This window comes from Osmerus mordax, chromosome 22, assembly GCF_038355195.1.
Source record: "Osmerus mordax isolate fOsmMor3 chromosome 22, fOsmMor3.pri, whole genome shotgun sequence".
Taxonomy (NCBI): Eukaryota; Metazoa; Chordata; class Actinopteri; order Osmeriformes; family Osmeridae; genus Osmerus; species Osmerus mordax.
Genome location: NC_090071.1, coordinates 4,273,634 through 4,288,589, shown reverse-complemented (window position 1 = coordinate 4,288,589; position 14,956 = coordinate 4,273,634). Strand labels below are relative to the sequence as shown.

Sequence of the window (14,956 nt, the reverse complement as noted above, 5' to 3'; positions counted from 1 at the left end):
TCAGCTTGGGCCACAGGTGGAAGAGGAGGCAGCCTGTCGATAGACAGCTCTGAAAAACCTGACGACGATGTCCCCTCGTTGACAGGAATGATGGCTGCCGACATGGCGTAGGAGTAGGGCGGAGGAGGGGGGCGGGGGGAGGGGGGCGGGGGGAGGGGGGTGTAGGAGTAGGGCGGAGGAGGGGGGCGGGGGGAGGGGAGGACAGGTGCCTGGGGTTGAGGGCATGTGGGGAAAGATGTCTGGGGGAGAGGAGAATGGAAGGGGAGATATGTCTGGACTAGGGGAGGAGGAACGGGAAAATATGGCTGGGTGAGAGGAGGAGGAGGAGGGGGGAGAGATGGCTGGGTGAGAGGAGGAGGAGGAGGGGGGAGAGATGGCTGGGTGAGAGGAGGAGGAGGGGGGAGAGATGGCTGGGTGAGAGGAGGAGGAGGGGGGAGAGATGGCTGGGTGAGAGGAGGAAGGGGGAGAAATGAATGAGGGAGGGGAGGAAGAGGAAGGGGGCATGATTGGGGGAGGGGGAGGAGGAGGGGGGGAGAGACAGTTGGGGGAGGGGAGGAGGAGGAAGGGGGCATGATTGGGGGAGGGGAGGAGGAGGGGGGAGAGACAGTTGGGGGAGGGGAGGAGGAGGAAGGGGGCATGATTGGGGGAGGGGAGGAGGAGGGGGGGAGAGACAGTTGGGGGAGGGGAGGAGGGTCAAGAGATGGCTGTGCTGGAGGGATAGAGGGGAGAGGGGTTGAGGTGGGAAGGGGTGGTGGTGGAGGGAGGGGGGCGTATCTGGCCGAGGACTCCGAGGAGGTGCAGGAGGAGAGGGAGGAGGTGGAGGAGAAGGAGGAGGAGAGGGAAGACAGCAGGGAGGACTTCCTCTCAGGGACCCGGGGCTTGGCTTTGCCCCCCCCATACGTCCGGGGGAGGGAGGAGGTGGCAGGGAGGGAGGACAAGGAGGAGGAGGTGTGGGAGAAGAAGGAGGCAGGAGCACCAGTGTTGGGTGTGAGAGGGGACGAGGGTGTGAGGGGGGATGAGGGTGTGAGGGGGGAGGAGACGGGTGTCCCAGGGGTGGGTGTGTTGGACTGGCTGGAGTAGCCACTGGAGGGGGAGGCCAGGCGCAACACCCTGCCTGGGGAGGTTGCAGTCATCGGGGGGAAGGAGGGAGGCGCCTCTGGGCCCAGGGCCAGGTCTCCCACACCCCTGCCTGGTCCAGGGTGGGTGGTGCGCCCCAGAGGGTAGTGGGGGAACTGGGTGTATGGAGGCTCAGAACAGCCTGGCGGCTGACTCGCTGGGTCAGGCAGGAAGGTAGAGACCCCCATCTCCCCCTCCCTCTTCCCGCCCTCGCTGCTCTGGCTGCAACTGCGGGGGACCCAGGGGTCCTCAAATTTCTCGGCTGGGGAGGCCAGGCTGGGGGGGCGGCAGGGCCCGGTGCTGCAGGCTGGGGCTGTAGGAGCTGGCGTGGCGGGCAGGCTTCCCTCGTCCAGGTTTGCGCTTCAAGGAGTCAAAGCGGGTCGGCGGCGGCGGAGGTTTCTTGGCCTTCCTCAGGGAGATGCTCCGGCTCAGACTGGAGCCGGGGCGCGAGAGGGAGGAGGAGCAGGAGGAGGTGCAGGGCGAGGAGCGGGAGCTGTCTTCCGAGCACAGGGAGCTGCAGTCGGTGTGGGAGACGGAGGCCCGGCCGGGGGACAGGAGGGGCTTAAAGCTCCAGTTATCCCCAGCCGAGGAGCTTTGGCTCCGGCCGCAGCTGCTCCAGCCCTCCCTGGTCTGACTGGGGCTGCCGGGGCTGGGGGACAGGGGCTCGTAGCTCCAGCTCTCCCCAGACATGGTGCTGTGGCTCCGGGTACGTGGACTTGGTATTAGGTTGTAGAAGTGGGATCCACAGCCGCTGCCCTCTGGCTCCTGGTGGTCGTCCAGGGATCTGCAGCTCGACCTCGACTCTGGGTTCATGTAGGGGTAAGCAAGGGACGAGGAGGAGGAGGGAGAATGGGGGAAAGGGGCTGCATGGCTGGATGTTGCCCCACTTAGGGGTCTGTCGCTGGGGTAGGACCACCCGGAATGCAGGCTGGGGCTGGCTGGGTGACCCCCACTGAGGGGGGAGGAGGGGGAGGTGGAGAGAGGACTTCCTGGGAAGACGCAAGCTGAGGGGTCATATGGCAGCAGGGGCTGGAGGTCACTTGGGAACCCCTGTGGCTCCTGTGTGGAGGGAGAGAAAGAGGAACTCAAATACACAATTTACAATCAACACTGCATATACGGTTCTCTCTAGGGCATTCAATCAAGGCATACATCTGGCGAATCCATTAAGTTGATTCACCAGGTGTTAATGTGAGTTCATGTGAAACATGAACAGCTCTTGTCGTTTACAAAGCCTGTCTTTGGCTTCAATGCACACACCTGAGAGCAGGACGAACTGGCGCTGAGCAACCTGGAGGGGGCGCTGTGATAGCTGGAGTCAGAGCTCAGGGCGCCAGGGCTGTAGAAGCCGTGAGGGCCGCCCGCCTCCTCTTGGGAGCAGGGGGAGGAGGGCGGGGAGGGGGAGCGCGTGATGCTGGGGTTGGGGGTGAGGGTGGGGGTGAGGGAGGCCATCAGACTGGAGATGCCCTGCCCCCTCTGAGCCCTGATGCGTCTGCCCGAGGACGGAGCCCTCCTCCTGCCCTCCTCCCTGCTCTCCTCCTCCTTCCTCCCCCCCCTCCTCCAGGGCCTGGGTCTGGGGCGGGCGGAGCAGGGCGAGGCTGAGTTGACGGTGCCAGCCCGGCCGACAGTGGAGTACTGCCCTGGCAGAACCACAGAACCAGCCTGGTCTGCTTCTGGCTCTGCCTTAGATCCTACAGAGAGGAGGGGAGGTCACATAAGCAGTAGAAACCATATAAACAGCCAATCATGTCAAGAGTTTTCCATGTCTCTAAACAGCAGCATCCTGCATATGGCAGACAGACTGACTAAACCAGCGACCAGACAGTCGGTTCCAGTGCCGTACCCAGTTCCCTGATGACGTCGTTGGGGATCCCTGTGATCGTTTGACGGCGTGTGAGCTTGCGTGGGCGTCGGGTCAGAGTGTCCGAGTAGCCTATCGCACGACGGAAACTAGCCTGCCGTTCAAAGCTCTCGCCTGCGGAAACGCATCACAAACGCATCACAAACACACACAAACGCAAACAAACGCACACAGGGGAATGAGAAACAGATGGTGACAAGGTCAGTTGTGATAATGAGCCTGTGATGTTGATAGCGACTTTCTCAGCTGGTATGGACCGTTACCTGTGATATTGATGGCGACTATGTCAGCTGGTATGGCCTGGGCCTGAAGTCTCATCTTCTCCTCAGGGGTGGGAAGGGGGGGGGGCTTGATCCACTCCTCTTCCTCTTCGGTCTCGGGCGCCTCGTAGCCATTGGTCATGATGTCATCGCAGCTCACTGCGCCGTGCAGCACGGGGGGGCTGGTGGCGTACACAAACCCCTCGTCCTCCGCCAGAGAGACGGAAGACTAGGAGACAGAGAGAGAGAGAGAGGAGAGAGAGAGAGAGAGAGAGAGAGAGAGAGAGAGAGAGAGAGAGAGAGAGAGAGAGAGAGAGAGAGAGACAGTGACAGCGAAAGAGAGAGACAATAGTATGTCAATAACCAACACACTGTCAAACTCCAAGTCAGGCACACTGGCACGGGGCTAAATGATATGCTAGCAAAGGCGGACAACCATCTATAGCTGGTCTACGAGGCTGCTCTGTCACAACGCTAGCTCAGGCTAAGCCTGCTGTGAGGTACCTTTCTCCTCCAGGGTCTGAACTGACAGCAGACAGAGAAGCATGATTGAGACAGGCAGTCCAACAGTCTGTTACTCTGAGAGGACGAGGGGGAAAAGAAGAGGAGGAAAGGAGCCAGATAATGAAGGAAAAATAAACAAAAAAAGACAATGCACATGAGGTGAAGACATTCAGGGCAAGAGAGAAAAGAATGACAAGGACGGAGAACGAGAGAGAGAGAGAGAGAGAGAGAGAGAGAGAGAGAGAGAGAGAGAGAGAGAGAGAGAGAGAGAGAGAGAGAAGAGAGAGAGAGAGAGAGAGAGAGAGAGAGAGAGAGAGAGAGAGAGAGAGAGAGAGAGAGAGAGAGAGAGAGAGAGAGAGAGAGAGAGAAATACATGCAAATGGTTGATTTATGGTTTTACATGGAGTGGTTGGACTTTGGTTGTAATTTTACCATCTGGCCACAGGGTGGCAGTGTATCCCAACTCTGGGCTAGTGGTACTCAACTAGTTGGTCAGTGAACTTGAGTTCAATCTGTCTGTCTGTCTGTCTGTCTGTTTGTCTGTGTGAGTGCATGCCCGTGTGCGCATATGTGTGTGTGGGTGTGTGTGTGTGTGGGTGTGTGGGTGTGTGTGTGTTCCTTCTACCAACCTTTTTGCGTCCTCTGTTCTTCCTGTGTGGGTCATGCAGGGAACTCTCTGGTAGGCTGGCACAGGAGGGGGCGGGACTCTGGGGGAAGTACTGCATGCTGCCATACCCAGTTTTACTGAGTCTGTCACATTCTGGAATACACACACACACACACACAAAGAGATGAGAAAGCAGCATGATTACTTTGCGCATTACAATGACAGAAAGATCCATTCAGCACAAATCCTAACCGCCGTATTCTCAAACCAGACACCAGGTGTGTTTTAACCCCCCAAATGATCCTTCATGTTAACAGTGCGATTAAACAATCCAGATATGGTGAATATGCATAGTCAGTTGTGCGTGTGTGTGTGTGTGTGTGAGTGAGTGTGTGCATGCGTGACATTGTGTGAACACGTACATGCCTGCGTCTGCAGTGCTGACAGTCTGCAGTGTGACTGTGCTAGTGGGGAGGGGGGCGAGGGCTGGGGGGGGAGTGCTGTGTGTGTGTGGGGGGGGCATGTGGGGGGCGTTTGGGGGGTCTGCAGCCCCTAAGCAGCTGACTCTGACTCTCCTGTAATGTCCCTCCCTCTGTCCTTCTCTCCCTTCCTCCTTTCAACCTTTTTCTTCTCTGTTTTTCTCCCCTGTCCTCTCCCCTCCACTCGCCTCTCCAGTCCTTCACTATGCCGCAAGCTGATTGGGTGATAATTAGCTCATCTTCCCTGCAGCACTCACGTACTGCAGGTGCTGACATCAGGAGAAAATCTCTATTTTTCTCTGTCACACACTGTCTTTCACTGTCACACTGTCACACTCTCTCTTTCTGTATCTCTCTTTCTGTCTCTCTCTCTTCACACATGCTCTCTTTTTCTCTCACACACAAACTACTATATTTCAGATGCTCAATTTCTCTCTTTCTTTCTTTCTTTCTTTCTTTCTTTCTTCTTTCTTTCTTTCTCTCTCTCTCTCTCTCTCTCTCTCTCTCTCTCTCTCTCTCTCTCTCTCTCTCTCTCTCTCTCTCTCTCTCTCTCTCTCTTCACACATGCTCTCTTTTTCTCTCACACACAAACTATATTTGTGTATACTATATTTCAGATCCTCAATTTCTCTCTCTCTCTTTCTCTCTCTTTCACACACACACACACACACACACACACACACACACACAGACGCATACCCACTCTCTGGCAGACAGAGTTACGCAGCCAGTAAAGCAGCAAATCAAGATCTCAGACAGTGATGTATTCACCCCCAGGAGAGAAACCAGAAACCAGAGAAACTCCAGAAGTCAGAGAGGACTGACCTACATTCAACATTACTCACACAGAGGGAGAGGAGGAGAGAGGGAGGGAGAAAAGGAGAGTGGGGTAATAGAGAGGGAGAGACAGAGGGAGAGTGGGGGATGAGAGATGAAGGGAGAGAGGAGAGAGGAAGGGAGAGAGGAGAGAGGAAGGGAGAGGGGAGAGTGGGAGTGAGAGAGGGTAGCATGAAGGACAAAGATGACTGAAAACAACTCATAATTGAACAGTCATTATGTAGATAAAGGACTTTGCGTTCAAAATCCTATTTGTGTGTTACAATGGCTCACTAATGTAGATCTGTGTATCTATATTCGAGCGGTGTTCCCAAATGTGTGTGTGTGAGGGTGTGTGTGTTCAGTATTTGGTCAGTGTGTGTTCAGTGTGTGGTCAGTGTTTGGTCAGTGTGTGTTCAGTGTGTGGTCAGTGTGTGGTCAGTGTTTGGTCAGTGTGTGATCAGTGTGTGGTCAGTGTGTGTTCGGTGTGTGGTCAGTGTGTGGTCAGTGTTTGGTCAGTGTGTGATCAGTGTGTGGTCAGTGTGTGTTCGGTGTGTGGTCAGTGTTTGGTCAGTGTTTGGTCAGTGTGTGTTCAGTGTGTGTTCAGTGTGTGGTCAGTGTGTGTTCAGTGTGTGGTCAGTGTGTGTTCAGTGTGTGGTCAGTGTGTGGTCAGTGTGTGGTCAGTGTGTGGTCAGTGTGTGTTCGGTGTGTGGTCAGTGTGTGTTCGGTGTGTGGTCAGTGTGTGTTCAGTGTGTGTTCGGTGTGTGTTCAGTGTGTGGTCAGTGTGTGTTCAGTGTGTGGTCAGTGTTTGGTCAGTGTGTGTTCAGTGTGTGTTCGGTGTGTGGTCAATGTGTGTTCGGTGTGTGGTCAGTGTGTGTTCAGTGTGTGGTCAATGTGTGTTCGGTGTGTGGTCAGTGTGTGTTCAGTGTGTGTTCGGTGTGTGGTCAATGTGTGTTTCGGTGTGTGGTCAGTGTGTGTTCAGTGTGTGGTCAATGTGTGTTCGGTGTGTGGTCAGTGTGTGTTCAGTGTGTAGTCAATGTGTGTTCGGTGTGTGGTCAGTGTGTGTTCAGTGTGTGTTCGGTGTGTGTTCAGTGTGTGGTCAGTGTGTGTTCAGTGTGTGGTCAGTGTGTGTTCAGTGTGTGGTCAGTGTTTGGTCAGTGTGTGGTCAGTGTTTGGTCAGTGTGTGGTCAGTGTTTGGTCAGTGTGTGTTCAGTGTGCAGTCTGCTGATCACGTGCTGCTGACAAAAGAACACTTTAAATCCTGGAGCAGAAGGAGCTTATGACTCTGAGTGTGTGTGTGCGTGTGCGTTACACCTCACACCACACCTCACCTCACCTGAGGCCACATCACTCCAGGATCCACTTCCACGCGTCTCTCTTTTGATAACAAGCCATAGTTGGCTTTAGACAATCAATACTGTATGGCAACTCACCAGTCCATACACACACACACACACACACACACACAGACCACACGCACAAACATACAGGTAGAGGACATGTCTTCCAGCCACCTGCTGTTCCTGCTGCTACCTGTCAGAACACACCTAGCAGGTGCCGCTAGGGGACCCAAAACACACACACACACACACATCCCCCTGTTTGGCTGTTCCTCTGACAGCAGGGTCATGAGGGTTGGGACGAGAGACAAGAAAGGAGGGAGGAGAGAGGAGAGGAGAGGGGAGAGGAGAGGGGAGAAATTGAGAGTAGAGAGAGAAGAGATGTATGTGTTCACTGATAGCTCTTACCTAAGAGGACATTGTGGAGGTTGACCCTGGATGGGAGGTCGTTCACACAGGAGGGGCGTGTCTCTGATAGGAAGACTCTCTCCTGCTGAGGCTTCTGGGTAGTGTAGTGAACAGACCACTTGCTGTCCTCATCCACACTTACCGCTGGAGAGAGACGAAGAGAAAGAGGCAGAGACAGAAAGACAGAGAGAGAGAAAAGAGGGAGAGAGACAAAGAAAGAGAAACGGAAAGAGAAAATGAAAGGCACACAAAAAGGGGGATAGTCAGATTATTAACATACATTATATTCAGACTCATAATGTACTATATGTACACACACATTACAAAAGTGTACAAATGACTATATCGCTCATTCTCTGGATTCTGGTTGCTCTGTGTGTGTATGTAGTCTTGTGATTAGCAATGAAAGGGATTGGGGTATTGAGAGTCCTAATCCGAGGTTGCATTAAGGTTACAGTATAGAAAGCTGTGATAGCAGCAGCAATAACCAAAGAGATTAGAAAAGTACTGGACCAGTGAACTAGTTTTGAAATAGACTCTCTCACACACACACACACACACACTGTTTCCCTCTCTCTCTCAATACAACCCAAGGTGCCCTTCAGAAACACTGCACTGAACACAGGGGACGTGTGCATACACACTTCTCTCCTTGCGGAAAAACACACACACACACACACACACATGACAGTCACACACACAAGAGCACGGTCATGCCTCCACACACACACACGCACACACATCTTTCTGATCTGCCTTTGAACAGATGCTGTACAAAGCATACACCCATAAGATGAAACAACAGAATATCAGAGACTAACTAAGCAAAGTGCCCCTTGATGATCAAACAGAGTTCAAAGCGCACGTGCAACTCCAACGGTACTTAGAAGTCTGTACACCTGGAGGTCATCACCACACACACACACATCATTTAGCGGACATAATCAATAGAGAGCTAATCAGGGTGGGTCTCTCCTCTGGTCCAGCTGCTGTGGTTACAGTCTCAATGAGGCAAGGTGATGCTTCTCCAACTCCCTGCTCCACACCACACAGAGACACTGCCGGCAGGCGAGAAGCCAGACACTACGATAACATCCCTCTGGAATAAATCATGTTCCCCAGAGCTGTTCTACATCTGACTTCTATCCTGTAGATTCCCTCAGCATTCGTTATGTACGGCTGCGTACAGATGAATGAGAGCCCCAGTACAGTCGTCTCACACAGGCAGATATAGAGCAACATAGAAGCAGCAGTAGCAGCCTGGGGCTGACTACTCTCTCGTGCCGGGAGACAGGAGCATCGGACTGTACCCTTCAGCAGGAATCAGAGGACAGCGCTCTCCCTGTCCCCTACAGACACAGCACCGCACTCACAGCCTGTCACAGATACAGCTGTCCTACAGAGACCCTACAGAGACCCTACAGACACAGCACCCCACTCACAGCCTGTCACAGACACAGCTGTCCTACAGAGACAGCACCACACTCTTCCATCCAGTCACAGAGACTGGAGTACACTGTCCTAGCCTGTCACAAAGACTGCAGTACACTCTCCAAGACTGGAACGGTGGTCAACTTCTTACCTCTCGTCCTGTTGAAGTACTTGAGGACTGATTTGATCGCAGTGCTGATCAGTACCATCTCTTAGGCTGAATGATAAAGGCTCCTCACACACACAACTCTCTCTCTCTCTCTCCGCTCTCCACTCTCTCACACACACACACACACAGTCCCGGCGATGGCTCGTCTGGCAGAGGCGTGGCAGAACGGGAGGATGAGGACAGGAGGAGAGATGAGCAGGCACACAGAGGAGAGAGGAGGAGAGATGTGCAGGCACACAGAGGAGAGAGGAGAGGAGGAGAGGAGGAGAGATGAGCAGGCACACAGAGGAGAGAGGAGGAGAGATGAGCAGGCACACAGAGGAGAGAGGAGAGGAGGAGAGGAGGAGAGATGAGCAGGCACACAGAGGAGAGAGGAGAGAAGGAGAGGAGGAGAGATGAGCAGGCACACAGAGGAGAGAGGAGAGGAGGAGAGGAGGAGAGGAGGAGAGGAGGAGAGGAGGAGAGGAGGAGAGATGAGCAGGCACACAAAGGAGAGAGCAAAGGAGAGAAAGAGATGAAGCCCAGTCTCACAGCCCTGCCTGCACCACTGCACTCCTCCTTCTCTCCCTCTCTCTTTTCTCTTTCTCTGGGCTAACCCACCAACCTCACCCCTTCCCATACATGAGCACAAACTCTCACACATACTCACGCATACTCTCACACGTACAAACTCACACACGTGCACACACACATGCCTCCTCTATGTAGCTTAGGGAAGCAAAATGTTCCCTCTAATGCTTTTGGAAATGTGCCAACACAGTAAATTCTTTACCTACTGCGCCTCTCTTTAATTGCAAGCTCTTCACCTTTCCACCTGTCCTCTTCTCCAGTTCCTCTTCCCTCCCTCCACTCACTCCACCCTCTTCTCTGCACCTTCTCTCCTACCTCTCCTCATCTCTCCCTTCCTCTTTCGCTCTCTTCTCTCTCTCCCTCCGCCTCCACTTTTGTGCTCATCTCGATGGTCAATGATGGATGCTATGCATTAAGTACATTGCTTGTCTCATCGCCATGGAGACAATCAGGTCTGGAGGGGCGGACGCACTCTCCATCCCCACAGCAACCAAAATCCCCCACTTCTTTTTGAAAATGTGACCAGATGAAAGCAGTTTGATAATTGATTACTGTATGATTGTTGTGAGAGCAGGCAATCTGCTCCTTGTCAGACTTTGCTCTTGCAATCAGACTGGACAGTAGGAGTGGAGGGGTGGTGTGGGGTGGGGAGAGGAGAGGAGAGGAGGGGAGTTAAAAAGGTTTAGATGGGAGACAAGTCTGCAGTGGCTCTGATCAAATTATTCTGCAGTGGAAACGGTCCTGACTGGGGACATCTGGCACACTCACATGCACACACACACTCACACACACTCAAACACACTCGCACACACACGCACACACACATGCACACGCACACTTTCCTGTTTTATTGTTGGCAGGGATCCAACATGGTTCAGCGTTGCATGTGTGCAGTGCTCAGGTGATCAAGGACACACACACACTACATTATTCTCTTAACCCCTCCCTTTATCGATGCCGCTTTCACAGTTTTTTTCTCTCTCTCCCTCTCTCTCTCCCTCCCCCTCTCTCCCCTCTCTCGCGCTCTCTCTCTCTCTCTCTCTCTCTCTCTCTCTCTCCCTCTCTCTCTCTCTCTCCCTCTCTCTCTCTCTCTCTCTCTCTCTCTCTCCCTCTCTCTCTCTCTCTCTCTCTCTCCCTCCCTCTCTGTGTTTTTCTTTCTGTATCACATTTCTTGCTGGCCTTCTCTTTGTATGGTTGTGAGCTGCACAGTGAGCACAGTGTGTAAGCCAAACACCCTTTAATGATCCCATCACACATGACTACTCCATCTCACCCTGAAGTCTTGGCTTGCTGAAGTGTTCCACTTCCTAGAACTAGGACAGAGCCGCTGTTTAAATGGGCTGTAAATCCACGTCCATGTGGAACAGTGCCAGTGTAATATGTCGGCTTTAAACTGGGACAGATCCAATAATACTGGGGAAGTGCTTTGTCTTTTTCACGGGCAGAACATAATTACTACTCGTAGGCCTAGTTATCGCATGAATCAGCCTCGTCGCAGTTGCAGAAAAATTATTACCGTTTCTAGATTTCTTTTTCTTATTCATTTTTTTTTTTCAAGCCACCAGACACAAACTTAGTTTACACCCACTGACATGCATGCTAATGTGCATAGCGAGACATGTTTTTGCATATTCGCAGGTTGCGCTGTGTTATTATCCACTAACAACAGAATAATGAACTTAGCTAGCAAGCTAGCTTCGTTAGCAGTTTTCTGTAGGATTTTTTAGGTCACCTGGGTTAGCCTAACCTAGCCTAGCAGCCTGCTGGGCTGACAGGTAGCAGCTGTTGGAGCCTAAATCCGGTTTCTCATTAACTTATTAAGCAGAATTAGTTATGTTTAAGCCTTGCTCCCTATCGACAGTCGGCTGCACTCTTAAATCCCCTCAGTAAGTGTGTTTGTGTGTATGTGTGTGTGAGAGAGAGAGAGAGAGAGAGAGAGAGAGAGAGAGAGAGAGAGAGAGAGAGAGAGAGAGAGAGAGAGAGAGAGAGAGAGAGAGAGAGAGAGAGAGAGAGAGAGAGAGAGAGAAAAGTGAGTAAATGTTTGCGTGTGAAATAACCTAGCCTATCATTGCACACATATGGTTGATTTGCATTGTTACCAAAATGAGATTTAAGGGGAAATCTGTGTGTAATCCTTAAGACTTAACACTCCCAGAAACACACAGGCGAAGCCCTTGTCCCTCATCCCTGCCCCTCTAACTATCTTCAAAAGGGCAGCACTAGATGATGTCGATGGACTGAAACCTCCAGAAGGAGCGAGATACAGGTACAGATCTAGAGTAAGAGAGAGACACAGAGAGATGTAAAGGAGTGTCACTGTGTCATCTAGACTGACCCAGAAGCCTCTCCTCCAGAGAAGTACAGAGCAGCAGAAAGAGGCGTAGGAATATATAACACACATCAGCTAAACTTGCCAGGCTATCCTGGGAGGAACAGGGCTATCCTGGGATGAACAGGGCTATCCTGGGATGAACAGGGCTATCCTGGGATGAACAGGGCTATCCTGGGCCTTTAAGGGCCAAAGGGGGATGACCACGGACAAACTTAATCTGGAGCCCTCCGACATGCCAGAAGAGCTGAGCGTTATCTTCCAGGATGTGACACACATACACACACACTGTCTGCTAACACCCATGGCTCTGGGCCATGGAAACCCACATGAGGACGCCAAGACAACAAGCCATAACACCTTTCCACACACAGGAATAGCACAGCTCAGGGCCTCAAGGTATCTGCTAAACACTCGTAATACCAAAGGAAACCACAAAATCACATAATAACAGTCCCAAAGCCTGCACACACGGTCTGCTAGTCAAACACACACACACACACACACACGCTCCGAGGCACCTCCTTTCAATAACCCCACTTAAAACCTGTAAAGACACCTTTTCACGTGTGTGTGTTCTTAAATTATTCCTGCCTCAGAAACTACACTACCCAGAGTTCCGAGCTCTACCTCTCCAGTCCCCGTCTGAGTCTCTCTGGAGGAGTGGCGTGGTCGCTAAGGGGCTCTGTGTAGATCTGCGCCACTGGAGAGGGAAGCAGCACTGGGTCTTCTGGAGCCTCAGAGAGCAGTGGCTGGCCTTGTGTCTGCCGGGCAGCCTTGGGTTAGGGTTGTACGGAGCTTGAATGGGGTTGTAGGAGGCCTGGTTGGGGTTGTAGGGGCCTTGCAAGGGGTTGTAGGGCCCCTGGTTGGGGTTGTAGGGGCCTTGCAAGGGGTTGTAGGGCCCCTGGTTTGGGTCATGGGAGTCCTGCATGGGATGGGATGGAGCCTGCTTGGGGTAGGACCCCTGGTAGAGGTAGTCTGGAGCACCAGGGGGTGGAGGGCAGAAGGAGTACCCATGTTGAGGCTCAGGGGTTGTGGGAGAGTAGCTGGTCCGTCGATGCTGGTTCATGGAGAAGTATCCAGGTTGGGGCTTGGAGCCCAGGTTGAGGGAGAGCTTCTGTCTGTGGTGGAGCAGAAGACCTGGTGGGCTGCCCTTGGGCTGGGGCCCGGGGTACGGGTGGGTAAAGAGCCCCTGGGAGGGTTTGTCGTGCTGGGGCCCCTCGGCCAGGGGCCTGGGGGCCCAGAGGACATCCTGCTGCTGGTGGATCTTGGAGGTGAGGAGCCGGCGTCTCAGACTGCCCTCCGTCTTGGGCTGCAGCGCGACCATCTTACGAGGAAGGAGTTCGTCCTCATCCTCGCTGTACGCACCCTTCCAGCACTTTCTGCTGACACCCACCGGCTCGGCAGAAAGGCAGTCCACATAGGAGATCATCCTCGTCAATCACTTGTTCAATCGATTTGATTGAATCGATTTGATTGATGGATTAAATCAACCCCACATAAACATCAACAGGTGACACGATTCCTACATGACAGTAACTCTCCCCAGATTCCTCCATGTCCTTCGAAACAACCCGCTTGGTCTGGTGGAGTTTTACAGGAGCGTGGTTTCATCCAAACTGCCGGTTAAAGTCTGACCTCCTCCATCTGAGGCAGCGACGGTGAGACACACCTGGGTAGCAGCCAGATAACCTCCTCCACACAAAAACCTGACAGCTGTCTCCCTCCGTACACCAGGTGGAATCCAGTATGTGGGTGTGTTTGTCCTCAGTCTTCTGAAAATTCTTTGACTGTTTCAGTAGGTCCTCAGACACGGCAGATCCGAAGACAGTAATCTACTTCTCCTCCTCCTCTCTCACTCCTTCTTTGCTCTCTCTCTCTCCCTCCACCTCCCTCCCTTCCATCTCGTTATCTCTTACTCCGTCTAATCTCTTAACAGGGATTATCCAGCTACGCAGCTGTCCAGTATGGGATAGGTAATTACCGCAGACACACACGCTACTGTATGTTGTGTCTGAACACACCGCACTAGTTCCACCTGCTGGCTGCACCCAAAACTAACACTCTAAAAACCAGTCGTGAAAACTGTTGAAAGCACACACACACACACACACACACACACACATACACACACACACACACACACACAGACACAAGCTGAGGATGCTTCACAAGCCTCTGTAATACAGGGTGAATATAGTAATGACAAGGAAAGAAAAGTATGTTTGAATGGACGTACACACACTGCAAAAATCCCAGTTATTCCTAGAGTGTGTGGATTGCTGGTGCTCAGCATGGAAGCCCAGACTAGACCCCAAGAATCTCCCACACCCACTGAAAACATGTCCTCCAGTCTGACTAACACACACACACACAAACATGGACACTCTCTCTCACACGAACACACACACATGCTTGCACTCACACGCACTCTATTATACACTCAAACACGCATATGCATGCTGTACACACACACACCAACTTTTGTCACAGTTGCACACCCACCACACCATTCCATTGTCCACTCCATTGTCTCTTACATGAATTATGGCAGCATGTAACTTCCTGAATGTCCTAATATGGACATGGCTACTGTCTAACAGAATGACAACAGGATATACAAACACACACCCACACACATTGTATGGTAGACTATGTTCTAGTAACAGTACTGAATACTGTAGCTAAACACTTCAATCCTTAAATCTTGTGGGGGAAGGCTACAGCCTACATTAGGAATGTGGTCATGCTGATTCAATGATTGGCCGTGTGTCCTCTCCAATCAGACTCACGCCAATGTCACCTGACTGTTGATTGCTCTTTATCCCAGTGAGAGAGGAGGTAATCTCTGTCCAGTTACCAGCAAGGCCTGCTTGATGTCTCTCAGAACAGTGAAGCCTTTCACATCCAAACACTGGGTCTCAAACTGACACACACACAGTGGGTCAGGGGGCAGGCAAACCGACTGGCAGACAGATGGACAAACAGTGAGAAGCAGGCAGGTAGGCAGGCAAGCATGTCGGAAAGCAGGTAGCAGCAAAATAATAGCTAAAAACAACCATGGTC

At 52.5% G+C, this 14,956-nt stretch overlaps 1 protein-coding gene across 1 annotated transcript in view; it reads right to left on the bottom strand.

Annotated features, from left to right (window-relative positions):
* The window catches only part of nhsl1a (NHS-like 1a), an 18,468-nt gene extending 5,146 nt beyond the window's left edge, over positions 1-13,322 (bottom strand). The window contains exons 1-10 of the mRNA XM_067260963.1: positions 12,521-13,322; positions 7,392-7,535; positions 4,371-4,501; positions 3,241-3,466; positions 2,960-3,091; positions 2,377-2,807; positions 1,394-2,175; positions 1,012-1,344; positions 780-894; positions 64-239 (exon numbers count right to left, since the gene is read on the bottom strand). Coding sequence (XP_067117064.1) covers positions 64-239; positions 780-894; positions 1,012-1,344; positions 1,394-2,175; positions 2,377-2,807; positions 2,960-3,091; positions 3,241-3,466; positions 4,371-4,501; positions 7,392-7,535; positions 12,521-13,322 — 3,272 coding nt within the window. The remainder of the gene's footprint in view (positions 1-63; positions 240-779; positions 895-1,011; positions 1,345-1,393; positions 2,176-2,376; positions 2,808-2,959; positions 3,092-3,240; positions 3,467-4,370; positions 4,502-7,391; positions 7,536-12,520) is intronic.
* Positions 13,323-14,956: the final 1,634 nt, after the last annotated feature.